Here is a 20794-nt window from a genome sequence, read left to right as displayed (position 1 = left end):
ACCGAGGCGGTGGACCGGTTGGCCCCAAAACGCCCCCTTCCTTTAAACAGACGTAGGACAGCACTGTGGTATACCCCTTGGTTGTGTGGCCTACGACGGGAGGTAAGAGGACTTGAATGCCGTTGGCGGAAGACACGTGCAGAGGTGGATAGAACGCGGAGTAGAGCAGCAGCGGCTACCTATTGGACAGCGATGAGAACAGCAAAAAGGGATTTTTTGCGGTCTCTATAGCGACCGCGGAATGTTGCCTGAGGAGATTGTTCCAGGTGGTCCATAGCTTGGTAGGGCCAGTTGCTCTGGACCCATCAGATCAAACCGTGGCCTCCTGTAACGACTTTGCAAAACATTTTGCAGATAAAATTGATCACATCAAGAGCTCTATTCTGCTTGCCACAACCTTAACAATGGAACCTGAGCTGACCACTGGACCTTCAGGGTCCTGGGATAGCTTCCAGCTCCCTTCCTCTGAGGAAGTAGCCAAAACATTGTCTGTGCTGAGACCAACTTCTTGTATTCTCAACCCCTGCCCAGCGTGGCTCATTGTGAGCTGCAGAGACAAACTGGGCGAGGGGATCAGGGCAGTGGTTAATGCGTCCCTTGATGAAGGTTATCTGCCATCTGCCTTCAAAGAGGCGGTAATAATTCCAACTTTGAAAAAGGCCTCTTTAGACCCCTTGGATTTAAACAACTTCTGCCCAGTCTCAAATCTGCCATTCCTGGGTAAATTGGTCGAGCGGGTAGTGGCGAACCAACTCCAAACATACTTACAGGAAGTGAACTACCTTGACCCATTTCAATCAGGGTTTAGACCCAGACATGGGACAGAAACAGCATTAGTAGCCCTGGTGGATGATATGAGAAGGGCACTGGATAGAGGGGAATATACCCTCCTTGTTCTCCTGGATCTCTCAGCGGCCTTTGACACTGTTGACCACAGTAGATTGCTGGATCGCCTAGAGAGGTTAGGGATTGGAGGCACCATTCTACGGTGGTTCCGCTCCTTCCTCTCTGGAAAATACCAGAGAGTGGTACTGAGGGATGAGGTTTCGGAGCCCTGGCCTCTCACGTGTGGGGTGCCACAGGGCTCTATCCTCTCCCCGAAGTTATTGAATGTTTATATCAGGCCGCTGGGAGATATCATTTGGAGATTCGGGCTGCAATTCCACCAATACACAGACAATACCCAGATCTCCTTCTCATTTAAATCTTCCCCACCAGCGGCAATAGAAATGCTGTCTAAGTGTCTGGAGTCGGTGACGGATTGGATGAGCAGGAGTAAACTCAGACTGAATCCTGATAAAACTGAGGTTCTGTTGGTGGGTGATAAAGAGAAATTGGGGATTACTGATTTGATGCTCAACGGGGTATTATTGCCCCCAAGAGATCAAGTCTGGAGTTTGGGGGTCATTCTTGACTCCCAGCTATCTATGGATGTGCAGGTAGTGGCCGTCAGTCGGGCAGCGCTTTATCAACTACATGTCGTACGACGGATACACCCTTACCTCCTGAGCCTCTTGCTTCCCAAAGTAGTACATGCTCTGGTCTTATCCCGGCTAGATTATTGTAATGCCTTATATGTTGGTCTTCCCTGGACTACGGTTCGTAAGCTGCAGCTAGTGCAGAATGTGGTGGCTCGCCTGATAAAGGGCAGTCGCCGCCATGACCATATCACCCCAGTCCTTAAAGAATTGCACTGGCTACCTGTGGTTGCAAGGGCCAAATTTATGATCCTGGCTTTAACTTATAAGGCTCTTCATGAGGCTGGCCCACTCTATTTAAAGAGTCACCTTCATTTGCACCAGGGGCGCCGGCTTACAAGATCGTCCTTGAATGGCTCACTTCTTATACCTCCAGTAAAAGAGGCGAGGTTGGTGAGGACAAGGTCTAGAGCCTTTTCTATCGTGGCTCCTACACTTTGGAATTTGTTGCCAACTGACCTCCGTCAGGCCCCCTCCCTGCTATGCTTTCAGCGGACCTTGAAGACCTGGCTCTTTACCCAGGCGTGGGAAGGGGATTAGGCTGGCAGATTGCAGTTCTTGGGAGGTTTAAATGTTTAAGCCTTTAATTTTTAATTTCTAATTTTTAGGATTTTGATTATGTTTATATGAAATGTACTTGTGTTTGGTTGTAAGTCGCCCAGAGTTGCAGATTAATTTCTGCCAGATGGGCGTCTAACAAATCTCATAAATAAATAAATAAAAAAGACTGGGAAGCTCCTGTACACAATAGGGTTCTGGTTTGTTGTCAGGAAATGATGAAGTCCACCTATACAGGAAAGGCTAATGACTGGAATTTTAACAGTTCTGGAGTTAAATCGTTGATCTCAGAAATGTCCAACTCACTCTTGATGACTTTGTTAACACTCAGCAAAATGAATTAAACAGAGCAAATAATGAATACAGAAAATACAGTATTGTATTATTTACTGAAGGAAATAACAAGTAAAAATCATGGAGGTTTTTTTCTTCTTAAAAAAAACAGAACCATACAAGTATTGACGTGAAAATGTAAAGAACTATGTTATAAAGGTGGCACCTGAAAAGGTGTCTAAACAGTTTGAAACTACTATGGTTCAATTGCTGCTGCTCATATGGAATGTGAAAAATAGGAATGGCAAGGTTTATGATGTAATGTCCATACAAAATCCGAACAGACATTTTAGTAGCTCAATATGTATTTCCCCCTTTCCAACCAAAATAATATTTCAATGGGAGTAATTTTTAAAATATTATCTTTCCCTAGCCAGGAAAGGAAAGGGTTTTGTTGTTTAAGAAACCGTGGCTTCTAGAGGCAGACAAAGTTATAGCATTGCAGATAAATGAACCATCTTTCCTACACAACATAAAATTTAATTTTAATATTAAGGATTATTTTACAACTCAGTGGAAATATGCAGCAATGCAATCTATTTCCATCGTCAGGATGGCAAAAAAAAAAAGCACTTTTAACAGTCACAAGAGCCTGCCTTGTGTTAGCTATAAAAAAAAATATATTTATATATATGCAGCTACTATATGCATTAAACAATATTTCTACATGAATCTGCAGGGATTGCAACACCTTTAATGTTTATCTTGGGGAGGAGTGCATTCGAACCAACAATGCAACCTGTGAAAGAATGGCAAGAGTTAAAAATGGCAAGATTTTGCTTGGGTTTCATGGCTGTTTTTCCCTGGCATCAGCCAGACGCAACTACCACTTCTGTTTCAACTCTCCTTTCAGGATCATTAGCAATATCCCCAAAACTAACAGTTAAATACTAGGCAGTCACTAGAAACTGAGCCTCACTGAGCTCAGCTGGACTTACTCCCAAGTGAGTGTGCCTAACATGGCAGCCTTATCTCACTTTTGTGAACATTGAAACTGAATATTAGTCCAATTTCACTATATATTCCAGTTGGACAGCCCAATTTCACCATAGTGAAAAACCTTCTTGCTTTTTAAAAAAAACCTCTCTAGTGCTTTGTCAACTATAGAACTATAGTTGTGATAAAAATAATCATAATCACAGTTCAAGGGAAATATATCTACTGAATTCAAGAAACACTGCTATTTCCAGATAGATACCATGTTTATGGAATTGGGTGGTTTTTGTTTTGGAATTCAAAAACTGCATTCCTCATGAAAGTATAGAAAATTTCTTAGCTATGTTATCTGCGTCAGGTTGATCTCACCAGCAGCCTTGTCAATGCATTGCCTCTGGGCAAGAAAGGGTAACCCATTGTTAACAGTTAAAAAAACCCAAAACATCACCACTGTGCTGGATCAAACAAGGAAGCACTGTTCTGAGCTTAAGCTTTGTATACATTTTCTGAATCGCTCTACATCTTCTATACCAGAACCAAGAGCATGGTAATTGTGTCATCATTCTCCTACTGTAGGTGTTTCTGACATGTGCCACTGAAATATTAGATGATCTGCTTTGAAAGGGTGGGATCTCTTTGAAAGGGTAATCGGGTATCCTAGATACGTCTCTTTTCCTTGGAGAAAGTTTATTGAGAAATCCATTCTGTCTCTCTCAGTTTACAGCAGCTTCTGTTTCTTTAATGAGAGACAGAGTAAATGGCTTACACCAGTAGGCCAATACTAGTGATCTGCCTTAGAAATCCTAGCACTGATCTGAGACAATGAATCCTTCCTTCTCGCCAACAGGCTCCACTTCAGTGTATGCAGGGTGTCCAGAGCCTCTCCGAAATTTCATTGCAGGCCATCTGCTTGGGCGACGCTAGAAGAGCAGAAAAAAATGAAGTCAGATTCTTGCAACAGCATATGCAAATGCTATGCCTATTTCTATAAAAATCTATGTAAAAATGTGAGGTTAGATCCAGACTTAGGCCCCATCTGCACTGCACATTCCCAAAGTAGCTTCGTAATCAATCCTTCTTCCCAGGGAACTCTGGAAACTGTAGGTCTGTGCGGGGAATAGCAGCCTCCTGACAACTCTCAGCACCCTTTACAAACTGTAATCCCCAGGATTTTTTGGAGGAAGCAATGACTATTTAAAGCGGTATAATAGCACTTTAAATGTTTGGTGCAGATGGGGCCTCAGTCATGGTTAGAGTAGACCCAGTGCAATAAATGGGACTTAGAAGTTAGCGATGACTATAAGCTGCCTAAAAATAAACACATTCTTTGCATAAGCAATATTTTCTGGTATTGTAAAGCAGAACGAAGAATAATCTTTTCCCCCACCTCCAGCAGGCAAGAATATAATCTGTTAGAATCCCAGGATTACTCTGGCAAGTGAATGAGGTAATTGTGAGGCTACCTCTTTCTTGACAAGTTTTGCCTGTCAAGTTCCCCATTACTAATAATGTAGGCTGAAAAAAGGGGGTTGTCAAAATGTACTTGTCAAACAATGAAATCCCCAAAAGAACTGTTTGTTCACTTGACTGAGCTGCTGATCCAGATCCAAATATTTCAGCTATTAACTGATAATACAAACCAAAAGTTAATTGGCCTGGTGGGAGTTGCAGCACTTCAGTTTAGTGCAGCCCAGGAGAAACCAAACGAATCTCTCACCATTCTTAGTCTTAACAGTAGCTACAAAAGTGAGTAGGAGTTAAGGATGGTGGGAGAGGCATATATTTCACACCTAATTCACAGACTCTAACTGAAATATAGATTGTTTTAGAACACTACAAATGGAAATACTTTTACCAAATGTATCTGCAAAAAGATACCTATAGGATTGAGGCTCCAGCTAGGGGCAATGATACAATCTGCTACAATCCCAGGGTTACTCTGGCAAGTGAATGAGGTAATCATGATGCTATGAAGTTTGTGACAGTTTAGTGAAGAGCGGTGGTTCCCAAACTTCCCCCCCCCCATGAACCACTTGAAAATTGCTGAGGGTCTTGTCGGACCACTTAAGATTTTTCTGCCTGTCACAGCCTTTGTTACTAGCATCTGTGCTAGATGCTGTATGATTTTTAATTGTATTTTATTGCTTCTCTTATTTCTTACATTTATTTTATTGTATTATAATCTTCATTCCACAGAATTCAAATTGTAATCCAATAAAAAACAATATAAGAAATAAAAGAAGCAATAAAAATACAATTAAAAATCAATACAAATATTTAATGCAGAAATGCCATGGGGCCACCCAAATAATATGCATGGACCACTGATGGTCCATGGACCACAGTTTGGGAACCCCTGGCATAGAGGAAGTCATAGAATGAAAAAAATAATCAAGCAGAGGCTGGGTTCTTCCTTCTTTTTCTTTGATTGGGTTCCCACTTCACACTAGCAGTTTAAATGGTAACACTTCTTTGCAAAATCGTTTGTGTTTCTTATTAAAAGCTAAAGTGGCATTTTGGTTGGTTGAAGATAATTTGTTAAAGTTCAAAGTGTTTTACAAGTTGAAGCTATGTTTTCAGAAGTAAGTACCACTAAGTGTACTCCCAGGAAACTGCACAGGATTGCAGTCATGCTGATCCTAATAAATTGGACATTATGTGCTACAGCAGTGGTTCCCAACCTTTATGAATATGGGACCCTCTTTGTAAGCTCAAAACATTTTGTGATTCCCCCCAAACACTAATTGTAATTTTAGTCTCTGTTAATTGAAAAAATGGTATGTGGCAAAATCACTTCTCCAAATATCCCTTTCCATAAAAAGCTCCCTGAAGACAAGGAGGTGTTGCTTTCTTTTCTTAATGCAAAGGTCCAATCAAATTGGGATCTCCCCCCCCCGACAGTCTGAAGATTACAGTCCTGTCTCCCAACACCAGTGGGTTACAGTGTTGGACTAAGATCCAGGTTCAAATTGTCACCCAGCCATGAAGCCCAGTGACAGTCTCTCACCCTGACCTATCTCACAGGGTTGGTGTAAGGATAAAATGGAAAGGGGGGGAATCATGTGTACCACCTTGATCAACTTGGAGGAAAGGTGGGATATAAATACAATAATAATTAAATATATACATTTCAGCTACAGTATGTGGACCCCAGCCTCAGCCAACCTGCTGAGCTTTTTTAAGTTCATCATCATCATGAAGCAGCAATGTCGTAGTGCTGGGAATGCTAGATTGTGAAGACAGAAGGATGGATAGATTGAGGAGGGGGGTTAGTGCTTTTAGGCCTTGAAATGATCATCAGAACTGATGACTTGGTTAGCCTGAACTTGGGGAATGAGAGTGGAGCAGAAGACAGATCAGCACACACAGAAACACATCTGTCCTTCCTGCAAAATTCTGCAGGCATGCATGCATTTGGGCATGTGAGAGGGGGGAACCCTCAATTGCTGCAGCATCTTGGGAGAGATTGGGGGGCGGAATGTAGGTGGAAGAAAGGGGGGACACTGGCACACACACTTAGCCTCAGGAATGGGGGCTGAGCAAATCCTGAGTTTCCTCACTGCTCCTTGGCTCCATCTAGACCAAAGGTGAGATCTGGGTGGCCTCACAAATAAGAATGAGGTGGCAGCAAAGCAGGAGTCAAAAAAGGCGGGCAGGCAGGCTGGCTGCCAGGAAGTAAAGGGGAAAGCAGCCTTTCCTTGCAGCCTTGCTTCTTTTTGGTTCACGAAAAGCCTTCTCTCATTCTGAGTAAGGGGGTCATCAGCAGTGGCAGCGTGAGGAGACGGGATAGTAAATTTTTTTAAAAGTATGTCTCTAGGTCTCCTAGAAAAAAAGTTTTGAAGCAAAATGTTCAAGCACCATTCTAAGTGATTTCTGTGAGATGAGCCCGCCTGGCTGCTCTCACCTTTCAGTTTTTTTTAGCCAATGAGTGAAGTCAGAGCTATGATTGAGTGAGTTATTTGGACACCAGACTATATGAAACCTTATAGCTGCTATTTCCCCCTCCCTTTTAATGCACCATTCCTGCTTCTACTTCATTTTCTAGTCCTTGGAATCTTCGTAGTTTGCTCTTCCTTTTAGCCACCAGAATGGAACCTCCCAAATGGCGAAGAGGGCTAGGCATGTCTCCTGCTGTGTATAAGTTAAAGACCAGTCGCTCATTAAGAATTCACTGTATAGTTAACTTACAGTACAATTATATGCACGTCTACGCAGAAGTAAATATCTTTATGTTTAATGGGGATTACTCCCAGGTAAGTGGGTACAGGTTGCAGTCTAAGTTTTGGTTTAGGGTTGGCATTGGGGGAAAGCAGGATTCTTGTGCCTTTAACAGCAGTGTGGTAGACAGGAATTCAACAGATTAAGCCATTTCTAGTATGGAAATGCAAGTATGTGAAAAATTTCAGCTGTTCACATTCTGTCTGTCAGACATTTTCTTACATGTGTAATATGATGACACAAATTTGCATATGCCACAAAACATGAAATCAGTGTCCTCTTTTGCAAGTAGGTTGAAGGGGCAAATCCACATAAAATGTACTAGGTTCAGAAAATCCTGCTGGCTCCCCTGTATGGCAATAGTGGAATCTGGAGTTTAAAAATTGATACCAAAGCTTGCAGAACTGAAATTCCTGCTTATCTTCCTAGATCAGTCTATACTTAAGTGTCCAGATGATTTTAAAACAGAAATGATCTATTTATTATTTACCTTTTCAAAAACAAATTAGCTAGGTTTCTTTCTTTGCCATGTACTCAAAGGAATACTATAAGCACAACACCAAGCACACTACTGACTGGACAGAGAACACTGACCTAATTAACAGGATCTCCTAGAAAGGCTCTAAAAACATAGAATCATAGAGTTGGAAAGGGCCTAAAAGGCCATCATGTCCAAACCCCTGCTCTTTCAGGATTCCAAATTAAAACATACCTGACAGGTGGCTGTCCAGCTTCCTCTTGAAGGCCTCCAGTGTTGGAGAGCCCATCACCTCCCTAGGTAACTGGTTCCGTTGTCGTATTGCTCTAACAGTTAGGAGGTTTTTCCTGATGTTCAGTCAAAATTTGGCTTCCTACAACTTTAGCCCATTATTCCGTGTCCTGCACTCTGGGACGAGTGAGAAGAGATCCTGGTCATGCTCTGTGTGGCAACCTTTCAAGTGATATCATATCTCCCCTCAGTGTTCTCTTCTCAAGGCTAATTATGCCCAGTTCTTTTAGTCTCTCCTCATAGCTGTCAGGCCCAGGATGTGACTCAGGAACCAGACCAGCGGTTGTAGTTAATTCGTGTTTTATTAGGGTAATGTCCAAACAAAGACTGCGTTTTCTCATGAAGCAATACAGGGATACAGGTCCTGCGGCATTGGGAGAAAGTTGACAGAGCAAGGGACTTCTTCCCGCCTGTTCTTTAAGAAGGGGCCAAACGGGCGCACAATCTTTCACTCCTCCTTAACTGCCCCTCAGGTACTGCCCGCCTTCCCCCCCTTCTCTCCTGTCTTTTCAGCTGTCTGCGTGTGCGCGGTGAGGGGGGAAGCATCACCCCCTCCTCTTCTGAAGTTTCCGATTCCAGGATGGGGGATAGGGGAGGGGCTGATGGTAAACTGCCTCCCCGCTTTTCGGCTGTGAGCAGCCCTCCCTCTTCCCCCTCTTGCTCTGAGCCTGAAAGAGGGGGAGGCGTGAGAATGTCCAGGGAGGGCTCAGGCTCCCCGTTGCTAAGCGACCTTATCACTGGCAGTTCCTCTGTTTCGTCTTCGCTCCAAAGGGGGGAAGTTCCTCCCCCTTCCCTCTGCCATCCATCCGAATACTCTTCTCCCAACTCTCCGGGATCCAGCTCCCCGGGATTGGGACCCCAGCTCTGCCTTCCGACACCATCCCCCCTCCCAGGCTGTGCCCCCCTCCCCTTGTCTGGCTTGGGACGGTGGGGAAAACGTTGATGGAAAAGTTTTACCAATTCTGGAGCATGCACATCAGCTGCATCTTCCCATGATCTGTCAGCTACCCCATAGCCTTTCCAGTGAATCAAGTACTGCAGCTTGTGGCGGCTGATCCTGGAATCTAAGATCTCCTCAACTTCAAACTCAAGCTGCTCATTTACCAGGAGTGGAGCTCCGGGAGGTTCCTCCGGCTGTAACTCACTGGGAGGGGCGGCTTTCGTTAAGAGGGATCGATGGAACACAGGATGTATTTTAAATGTGTCAGGCAGCTTCAGTCGGTACGCCACAGGATTAATTTGAGTTTCTATTTCGAAAGGACCCACCCTCTTGTCTTGTAATTTTCTACATTTGCCCGGCATCTGGAGGAAGCGGGTGGACAGCCATACCTGGTCTCCCGGTTGAAGGGGGGGGCCCTCCTTCCTGTGCAGGTCAGCAACTCACTTGTACTCCGTTTTGGCTTCGTTTAACTGCTGTTTCAGTGTCTGTTGCGCCGCTTGCAATTCCTTAAGGAAGTTCTCAGCTGCCGGTACCAGCATTCCTTCTGAGCTGCTTGGAAAGACTTTAGGATAGAATCCATAATTAGCGAAGGACGGGGTTTGTTGAGTGCTGGAGTGCAGAGAATTGTTGTAGGCGAACTCTGCAAAATGCAAATATGATACCCAGTCAGTCTGTTGACAGGACACATAACTTCGTAAATATCTTTCCAAAACGGCGTTCAAGCGTTCCGTCTGCCCATCTGTCTGGGGGTGATGGGTGGAGGAGAGTTTTAATTCCGTCTGCAACTGTTTCCACATTGCTGTCCAAAATTTGGCTGTGAACTGAGTTCCTCGGTCTGAGACTACGCTGTTTGGCAATCCATGCAGCCGGTAGACTTCTTTTATGAATAACTTGGCCGTTTCTTTAGCCTCTAAGGCCCCTGCACAAGGAAGAAAGTGTGCCACTTTGGTAAGTAGATCCACCACTACTAAGATGGCTGTCATTCCTTGGGACTTGGGTAGATCAGTTATAAAATCCATGGAGAGGTCCTTCCAGGGTTCGTGTGGGACAGGCAACGGTTGTAACAGTCCTGCTGGTGTCCCTGTTTGTGTTTTTGTCTGCAGACAGACAGAGCAGGACTTTACATAACTCTCAATATCCCGACGCATTTTAGGCCACCAGAAGTCCTTGGCCACGTTCTGAATGGTCTTGTAAATCCCAAAGTGTCCCGCTGTGATGGAATCATGACACTGGCGTAGGATTCTGAGCCTTAATTCCCCTTCTGGCACATATCTGGCGGTTTTGAACCATAACAGTCCATTTCTCCAGTGAAAGGTTACTTCTGAGTCTTGACCTTGTCCCGTCTCCTGCTGATATTTTAGCATGTCTGCATCTTCTTGTTGTGCCTTTTTGAGTTCCTCTTCCCATGAAGGCTGGCATACTCCCAACGTTAATTTCTCTGGCAGGATTACGTACTGAGGCTGGTCCTCGGATTCACTTTCTTTGTATTGTGGCTGTCTGGATAAGGCATCCGCTCTCTGGTTTTTGGCTTGGGCATGGTAAGTAATCTGGAAGTTAAACCTAGTGAAGAACTGGGACCATCTTATCTGTCTCTGGTTCAGCTTTCTGGCTGTTTGGAGGCTTTCAAGATTCTTGTGGTCGGAGCGCACTTCAATTCGATGAGAGGCCCCCTCTAGGTATTGTCTCCAGTTTTCAAAAGAGTCCTTGATGGCCAGCAGCTCCTTCTCCCAAACTGTGTAGTTCTTCTCTGCAGGCTTTAACTTCCGAGAGAAGTACGCACAGGGGTGCAGCTCCTTCCCTTCTTGGTCTAATTGTAGCAGGACCCCCCCGATGGCAAAATCTGAAGCATCTGCTTCCACTACGAAAGGGCGGTTCGGATCAGCAAAGCGCAGAATGGGCTCAGTAGCAAACCTTCTCTTCAGCTCCTCAAAGGCCTCGGTGGCGTTCTCTGTCCATTGAAACTTCTTCTTCCCCCTTAAACAGTCAGTCAGAGGAGCTGTTAATTTGGAAAACCCTGGAATGAACTTTCTGTAATAATTGGCAAACCCCAAAAACCGTTGTACATCCTTTTTGGTGACAGGTTGGCCCCAGTCCAATATGCAGCTTACTTTCCCTGGGTCCATCTCCACGCCTTCCGCTGAGATTCGATATCCAAGGAAGTCTAGAGACTTGAGGTCAAATCCACATTTCTCTAATTTAGCATACAGGTGATTTTCTCTCAGTCTCTTCAACACCGTCTTCACATGCTGGTCGTGGTCTTCCTGGTTCTTTGAGAACACCAGGATATCATCTAAGTAACAGATTACATACGTGTCCAACAAGTCTCTAAACACGTCGTTCATGAATGTTTGAAAAATTCCTGAACTTTCACAAAGCCCGAACGGCATGACCAGGTATTCATACTGTCCGTAAGCGGTCAAGAATCCTGTTTTCCATGCATCTCCCTCCTTCATTCTGATCAGATTGTACGCTCCTCTCAAATCCAACTTCGTGAAGATTTTTGCAGAGCGCAGTCGGTCCAGCAACTCTGAGATCAGGGGCAGCGGGTAGCTGTTGGGGATGGTGATCTGGTTCAATGCGCGATAGTCGTTACAGGGTCTGAGTTCCCCCCCTTCTTTTTCACAAACAATAGTGGCGCTCCAGCAGGGGATTGTGAGGGGCGTATGAATCCTCGCCTCAGGTTTTTATCCAGGAATTCCTTCAGGGCCTCCCTCTCATTCTCTGTGAGAGAGTAGATTCTCCCTGATGGGATGCTGGCTCCTGGCACTAGATCAATCGCACAGTCATAAGGGCGGTGGGGGGGTAAAGTCTCTGCCTCTTTTTCATCAAACACATCTTTGAATTCTTCATACTTTGGCGGCAGGGTCACTTGCTCGATCTCTTGCACTGCCCCCGCTAAGGTGTTCTTGATTCCTTCAGGTTGACAGTTCTCCTGGCAATACTGTGAGGTGAACCACACCACCGCCTCCTTCCAACTTATTTTGGGTTCATGCTTTGCTAGCCAGGGCATTCCCAGAATCACCTCAAAGTTCGAGAGATCTGACACGTATAGCGAAATGAACTCTTCGTGCCCAGGGATTTGAAGTTTCACTTCCTCCGTGGCTTGTGTCACCCCTCCTGACTTCAGGGGTCTCCCATCGATAGTCTCCACAGCTAGGGGAGCGTCCAGTTTCCACCGGGAAATTCCATGACGCTTGACTAACTTTGCATCAATAAAATTTGTGGAGGCTCCACTGTCAATTAAGGCAGTGGAATTAAACACCACTCCTCTGGAAGTTGTAATCCGAATAGGCAAAACCAACACCCCCTTTGAGGGAGGTTGGATCATTGGGGGGCCTTTATACAACGCTGCCCCCAGTCCACCGGCCTGCACGTGGACTGGGTGTTCTAGTTTCCCGACGGCTCAGCTTTCCCCCCTTTCAGTCCACAGTCTCTGGCCACGTGGCCTGGCTTTGAACAATAAAAGCATAAACGTTCCCGACGGCGTCTTTCCTTTTCTTCTTCCGACAGTCTTGGCCTAGCCCCTCCCTGTCCCTCAGTTGCATTACCTGCCATCCCTGCAGAGGGAAGGATCTTGCTGCGGGATGCCGAGGCTGAGTATCTCGGGACCTCCTGCTTCCTTTCCAGGCGCCTTCCTTCCATCCGGTGATCTATCTGTAGGCATAGCCGGATGAGCCCTGGTAGGTCAGCGGGGGGGAGGTCCTGGCCAACTCATCCAGGATTTCAGCACTTAATCCACTCCGGTACATAAACATCAGGGCGGCGTCATTGTAACCAGTTTCCTGGGACAGAATTTTAAAAGCGTTAGTGTACTCGGAAACAGTCCCTTTAGCTTGCTTCAGAGCGCCTAGTTGCCGCGCTACTGTTTCAGCTCTTTGTGGGTCTTGGAACATCTCGGTCATCTCCTGTATAAATCCTCTGTACCTTCTTAAGACAGTATCCTTTCTCACGAGATACGGAGTCACCCATTTTGCAGCTTCTCCCTCCAGGAGGCTAATCACGAAGGCCACTTTAGCCCCATCGTCTGGAAATTCCGTGTGCCTGACATCCAGATATAACTCACATTGAGCCACAAAAGTTGCCAACTGATCACTTTGTCCCGCGTATTTTGGGGGCAATCCAATGGGAACCTTTACTACGGCAGCTGGAGGGGCTGTTCGCATCTGGTCTATCATGGCCTTCAAGGTTTGATTATCTGTCTTCAGCGCCTTGACTGCTGCTAGCAGGGCTTGAACATCTGTCTGCAAATCAGCTACCTTAGTCCTCAAGAGTTTCACTTCTTCCGTCTCAGAAGTGGGGTTCGTCCCCCCGCTGCTCCCTTTGACATCTTGTCCCAGTCAAGTGAAGAGAGCGTTGAGGTTGATTTAGGTGGCTCTGTCAAGTTGTCAGGCCCAGGATGTGACTCAGGAACCAGACCAGCGGTTGTAGTTAATTCGTGTTTTATTAGGGTAATGTCCAAACAAAGACTGCGTTTTCTCATGAAGCAATACAGGGATACAGGTCCTGCGGCATTGGGAGAAAGTTGACAGAGCAAGGGACTTCTTCCCGCCTGTTCTTTAAGAAGGGGCCAAACGGGCGCACAATCTTTCGCTCCTCCTTAACTGCCCCTCAGGTACTGCCCGCCTTCCCCCCCTTCTCTCCTGTCTTTTCAGCTGTCTGCGTGTGCGCGGTGAGGGGGGAAGCATCACCCCCTCCTCTTCTGAAGTTTCCGATTCCAGGATGGGGGATAGGGGAGGGGCTGATGGTAAACTGCCTCCCCGCTTTTCGGCTGTGAGCAGCCCTCCCTCTTCCCCCTCTTGCTCTGAGCCTGAAAGAGGGGGAGGCGTGAGAATGTCCAGGGAGGGCTCAGGCTCCCCGTTGCTAAGCGACCTTATCACTGGCAGTTCCTCTGTTTCGTCTTCGCTCCAAAGGGGGGAAGTTCCTCCCCCTTCCCTCTGCCATCCATCCGAATACTCTTCTCCCAACTCTCCGGGATCCAGCTCCCCGGGATTGGGACCCCAGCTCTGCCTTCTGACAGGAGCCAACTGTTGATCCACCTGATAGTTGTTCCATCCAGCCCACATTTAGCTAGCTTGCAAAAGCTTTGCTGAAGTCGAGATATATTATGTCCATAGCATTCCCACAGTCTACAAGGGAGGTTACCCGATCAAACAATGAGATAAGATTAGTCTGGCAGGATTTGTTCTTGATAAATCCATGTTGACTTCTAGTGATCAGTGCATTGTTTTCAAGGTGCTTACAGGTTGATAGCTTTATAAACTGCTCCAGAATTTTCTCAGGGATTGATGTCAGGCTGACTGGTCTGTAGTTCAGAGTTTCCTCCCTTTTGCCTTTTTAAAAGATAGGGACAACATTAGCCCTCTTCTAGTCATCTGGCACTTCACCCATCCTCCACAATTTTGCAAAGATAATAGACAGTGGTTCTGAGAGTTCTTCAGACAGCTCCTTCAATACTCTACGATGCAGTTCATTGGGCCCTGCAGATTTGAACTTGTTCAAAGTGACTAGGTATTCCTTGACCATTTGTCTATCAATTTCAAGCTGCAATCCTGCCCCTTCAGCTTCACGTTTTTCCAGGAGGGTCATAGACCCTCTTTTGGGACAAGACTGAGTCAAAGTAGGAATTGAGCACTTCTACCTTTTCTTTGTCATCTGTTGTTATTTTGCCATCTTCACTGAGTAGCTGTACCACAATTTCTTTTGTCTTTTACTATGGATGTACCTGAAGAAAGCCTTTTTGTTGCTTTTGGCGTCACTCGCTAACCTCAGCTTATTGCTGATGCCATCCCTGCAATTCCGAGCTACCTGACTGTACTCTTCCTTTGTGGCCTGGCCTTCCTTTCACTTCCTGTATGTGTCCATTTTTGTTTTCAGTCATCTCTAAGCTTTTTGTGAAGCAACACTGGCTTCTTCTGCTGTCTTCCCCCTTTTTCCCCATGATAGAATTATTTGCTTTTGTGCCTTTAGAATTTACTTTTTAATAAATTCCCACCCATCTTGGACTTCTTTTCTCATTAGAGTTGCTTGCCATTAGGGTTGCCAGATTCATGGCCTGAGACTGATCCTGTATCTTTAGGAGAAGAGAAAGTCAGCCAAGTGCAGGTGTTCTTGCAACACTGTAATGGGAAAAACCATGAGGTGGAATTCTCCTTTCCCCCTGCACAACTTTTAAAGATACAGAAGACCTCTTGGTTGCTATGAACCTGGCAACCCTAATTGCCATGGAACCTTACCATTGTTCTGAGTTTATTAAAATTGGCTTTCCTGAAGTCCAGGGTACACGTATGACTACTCTCAGCTTTTGCTTCCTTTAAAATCAAGAGCTCAAATATAGCATGATCACTTTCCCAGTAGCGATATGCTATACGTGTCTATGCAGAAGTTAATCCTATTGAATGCAATGGGACTTTTACAATAGGACTCCCAAGTAAGTGAATATAGGATTACAGCCATAAAGTGCACAAGCAAGCATGACTCCAGAACAGCATTATCTCTAAAACAAACAGAATAGTCATTTCAGATGTTTATAGTGAAAGTGTTACTAAAAACTATGGGGGAAGGGGTTAGGTGGTTTTGTATGCATGCAAAAAAACCCACTGAGATGGTAAAATGTTCTAGATGCTGAGAGTAAATGAGGAGTGGGACTGATCTGTTATGCACATACCACAGGAAGATAAAGATTAGGGGATGAGTGACAGAGAAGATTGGTGATATAACGACTGAACAGATGCGCTCACTGGGGTTTAATGATTTTCACATATTGTGCAAGTACAAGAATATGGAGATATTGGCATTTCATGACTGCTTTCCCTTGGCTCCTGACAAACCTGAGAAGCATATTGTTATGCCTCATATGAAGCTATATAATTTTTTATGTATGCCAATAACTCAGTACATTTCACCTATTATAAGAATTCAGTTACAGCAATTACGAGTCCTATGTGCACTCTGATTCAGTGTTAGTTTGCTAAGATTCTAAATAATCTCTTTATATGCATTTCCTTTCATGAGCTTATTTCACAATAAGCCCATAATGTCTGCAGTGGAGATCATTTCTGAAAGATGTTGTTTCTTCTACCAATGCACACAGTAAGGGTATCTGAAACTATTCTGCATACTGAGAGGCTTGCCAAGTCAGAAACACAGCAGTTTGTCATGGGGGATCTCTATTACATTAAACATCCTTTATCATTTACTGCATGCAGACAAATATAAATTATAAGGGCCTTCAATAGATTGCTTTCAATTTTACTACAGATTTATTAAATAAGTCTTTGTGATAACTTACTACATTACAATATTTATTAAAAGAAAGGGGAAACGATAGCATTAGGGCTGAGCCAAAAAAAATTGATGGTGTTTCATTTTCATTTTTGGATATTATTGATTCTTCTCTTCCCACCCCCATGTTGTTGTTGTTGTTGTTATGAAGCTGCCATGAAAACCCTAAAGGGATATGAAGGCTCTACAGTCTCAGATGAAAGAGTTGTGCAGATTCCAAAGAGACACAGAAGCCTGCTAACGTTTCTTGGCAGGATGTTCTACCTTGTCAAAAATGTAACTTTTGAGGCACATTTTGAAATGGACAAATATTAAATTAAGCTTTAGTGGGCTCTTTTTCATTGATAACTGCATCAGGATTTCAGGAACTCATGTTATCTATCCTTTGTTGCATTTGAAAGAGGAAAAAAAAAACATCCCAAGACTTGCAGGTGCCACAATACAACTCTCATGTGCACAGGTCAGATTAGGGTAACTGTGTTTCTGAGCATCATCCCCCATGCAAAACCAGTTAATGGCGGGAGTGGCATCCTGGGAATTGGGCTAATGGAGGAGCACAGAACACACAAAATGTGATGCCCTTGTTGATGGGATATACTTCTGATCATTATCTAGTATGATTTCCTACATAGCTTGCTAGTAATGGACATGATCAGGTGGAAGTCTCATTGCTTTCAGGAGGACATGCTTTACAAACAATCTTATGCACACCTTCTTAAAAGCAAGCCCCTTTGACTTTAGGATTGTAACCTAACTCTCATTTTTTTGAAATCAATTGGTATTTAATTTTTCTAGATCACACCTTATGTCAGTAATCTATAATTTCTTCACTCTCTGTCTATCTCACAATGATGCTGAAATTCCCGTAATGAAGCTTCAGCGGAGATGGTGCATTTTTACTACGGTCTAGTTACTGTGGAGGTAGATTCTGCTGCTTATGTACCTATTTTTACCTTTGGTTGCACAAAGTAAGGCACAGCCACAGCTTCTGTGATCTCTTGGAAAGAAGAGCAGGATATAAATAATAAAAAATAAAATTCCCACAGAAACCCACAGCTGTGAGCATCATGTTGTTGTCCAGGGCTGGGTCTGGAATGAAGCTGTTTATTTATTTATAAATATATTTGTATACAGTACTGCTATGTTGTTAAAAGCATCAAAGTGGTTTACAAGAAGTTTCTTTCCTATAGGAACTGCAATACTTTAGTATTTTTTAAAACACACACACACATGATTATTCTGAATATGCAATAAATGAACCTTGAGTTAGACGAATTATTTCTTCCGCTATTGATCATGACGCAAATTAAACTGATATCAACTAGCATATATTCACAGTCATATTAAAATGGTCAACTATTGCCAAGATGAATCAAAGACAGTGTGGAGACAGACTACTTGACCTCAGCAAATTATACATAGAAGTCAGTGATTCGCCAGATCTGTCACTTGTTATGTTGTTGGGGGGGGGAAGGTCATACTCAAGTGCATTGCTGTTTCATGGGCTTGAGATACACTCTCTGCCAGGTATTGTCCAGCTCAGCTGAAGGCCAAGCACTGTAAATCAAATAAAAACAATAGCAACATGACAGGAAAAGACAAAAGCCAGCACTTATCAGGGCTCTGAGAATACTTCAGAGTTTCAGCTTACAGGAAGCAGACCAGCCTCTGGGCAGGTAATAGGCTGGAACCTTGGTGATCCATTTTGACAAACACAGCTCACCTCAATAAAGAAGAGACTGGCTGCTGATGTCGGATGGTGGTACATATAAACTGTCACAAGTATCGCTGCTGCTACTATCAGGACCAGTATGAAAATTCCAACAATTAAGCCAGCGTGAAGAGTTCCGCTTTTTCTCTCTGCTGCACTGTCATCTGTTGAGGCTGTAAAAACAACATTATCAGCCATGTGGATTAAACTTGGCAAGATTTCATTTCATTTCCCTTTTCCACACATGCAACCAGCTTTTACCGTAAGAAACTGAGGTGCTTTTTTTTCCTGTGCTACAAATTCATATACTGTCAATGAAAAGACAATTTCAAGATGTTTTATTATTTATAATTCAATAAACAATATTAATATAAGAAAATAAGAAAAAAGGCAAGTAAGGGCGGACATGATAGAGATATAAAAAATTATGCATGGTATAAAGAAAGTGGACACTAGACATAATGCTAGAGCTTGAGGCCATCCAATAAAACTGAATGTTGAAAGATTCAGGCAGACAAAAGGAAGGACTTCTTCACACAGCACGTAACTGAACTATGGAATTCACTCCCACAAGAGATAGAGTTATAAACCTGAATGGCTTTAAAAAAGGATCAGACAAATTCATTAAAGGCTTTCAATGGCTGCTAGCCACAATGCCTATGCTCTGCCTCCATTGTTGAAGATAGGATACCTAAGGATACCAGTTGCTGGGAATCGCAAGAGGGGAAGAGTCTCTCCCGATACGAACCTACCCGTTCACTACGTTCAACATCAAAGGCCCTCCTCCGAGTTCCGACCCATAGAGAGGCTCGGAGGGTTGTAACAAGATCTAGGGCCTTTTCAGTGGTGGCCCCCGAATTATGGAACAGTGTCCCCGACGAGGTACGCCTGGCGCCTACACTTCTATCTTTCCGGCGCCAGGTCAAAACCTTTTTATTTTCCCAGGCATTTTAATATATTTTATTAGCTTTTAATATGTACCAGATTGTTTAATTGTTTAATATGTTTGCCTTTTAGTGTTTTTTATGTGATTTTATTGTATTTTACTTACTGTTGTGCACCGCCCAGACAGCCTTCTGGCTGTGGGCGGTATAAAAATTGAATAAAATAATAAAATAATAATAAATATTGCCCTTATGTTCTGCTAGTGAGCATCCCACAGACATCTGGTTGAGGTGGGACATAAACTCAGGAAAGAGCAGGCTTCCTCCTTCCCCAGCCAGCCAACTAGCCAGCCCTCTTTACTCCTGATGAGGCCTTCTCCTGCCCTTCTTTGGAAGCTACAGCTTTTTTTTTTGGCAAAGGCATGTCCTCTAAGTCACTGTTCTTCAACCTTGGGTTCCCAGATGTTGTTGGGCTATAACTCCCATAATCCAACAACATCTGGTGACTCAAGGTTGAAGAACAGTGCTCTAAGTAAAAACTATCTAAACAATCAAGTTGGCCACTGTGAGAACAGGATGCTGGACTAAATGAGCCTTTGGCCCGATCTAACAGGACTTTTTTTAATGTTCTTTATATCTGCCTTTGTAAATATAAGATAGGCAGTCTAGTGTCTCCAAATTAAACCACGTAATGAATCCACTTTTTGTTTTCCCAGTAATGTATGTATTCTTGCCTACAGGCATGTATTAAAAAAATACTAGCTTGAATGATTTATGTCATCATCACATCTTGCAACCTTCAAGTTAATGTTTCTGAGGAGTAGTCAATAAAACTGGAAAACACAGAGCATAATTTCCCAAACTTCTGTGCTATTGTGGAGCAGATGGGTATTAAATGGTCCTCAAATATTTTGATCTGAAGTGAGCCTAAGTACCACATAAAAATATTGCTGAAAGCCATCACTTTGCTAAACTTTTAGAGCAACACGCTCCATGTTATAATATGTTGACAGTTAAGAAAGGGACAAATCAGAGTAAGTATGTCCTACAGCAAAACATCTCTCCCCAAGCTACCCAACCAAAACTCGGTTTAAAACTGCTGGCATTTAACTTAGTGCATTTAGTTAGTCTGTTAGCATCTGGCTGCAGATGGCTAAGAATAATTGTTTTGGACACTACGGACAATTACCTAATGGGATAGTTAAAACTTAACTCTGTTTTGCCATAAATAAAAACATTGGGTGGTATGCAATGCTACTTCTAAGAAGAGTAGAGCCACTGAAGGTAATGGGCATGACTAACTTAGGCTCATTCATGTCAATAGGTCTTCTCTGAGTAGGATTTAACAGAATACCACTCAACGCATGGACATTTTGACCAACACTGTCAAATAACAAAAGAGGCATGAAAAGAAGGCTGGAGCTCTGAATATTGTTCAAACGCAGCTTCCATATGGAGTGCAATCCTATGGTCCCTATGTTAGCCACTCAACTGGGAGTTGTACACAACTGTGGCTCCCTGATGAGCATATCTGAATGATGCATGTGTTCTCAAGGATATGTTTCTCACATTCATAGTATACATTTTAAAGGATGCTGGACTAGATGGGCCATTGGCCTGATCCAGCAGGCTCTTCTTGTGTTCTTATGTCTCTCTGCTTCCCTGTAAGCCACAGTGACTCTGCTG

At 43.8% G+C, this 20794-nt stretch overlaps 1 protein-coding gene across 7 annotated transcripts in view; it reads right to left on the bottom strand.

Annotated features, from left to right (window-relative positions):
* Positions 1 to 2467: 2467 nt before the first annotated feature.
* Positions 2468 to 20794, bottom strand: part of PLXDC2 (plexin domain containing 2) — a 326726-nt gene continuing 308399 nt past the window's right edge. For all 7 annotated transcript variants that reach the window (XM_061586483.1, XM_061586489.1, XM_061586486.1 and 4 more), the window contains 2 exons: positions 18237 to 18397; positions 2468 to 4225 (listed from right to left, as the gene is read on the bottom strand). In XM_061586483.1, coding sequence (XP_061442467.1) covers positions 4109 to 4225; positions 18237 to 18397 — 278 coding nt within the window. In that variant the 3' untranslated portion in view covers positions 2468 to 4108. The remainder of the gene's footprint in view (positions 4226 to 18236; positions 18398 to 20794) is intronic.

Source organism: Rhineura floridana, chromosome 10, assembly GCF_030035675.1.
Source record: "Rhineura floridana isolate rRhiFlo1 chromosome 10, rRhiFlo1.hap2, whole genome shotgun sequence".
Lineage (NCBI taxonomy): Eukaryota > Metazoa > Chordata > Lepidosauria > Squamata > Rhineuridae > Rhineura > Rhineura floridana.
The sequence above is the reverse complement of the archived record's forward strand: the minus strand, read 5'-3'. Positions and strand labels throughout refer to the sequence as shown.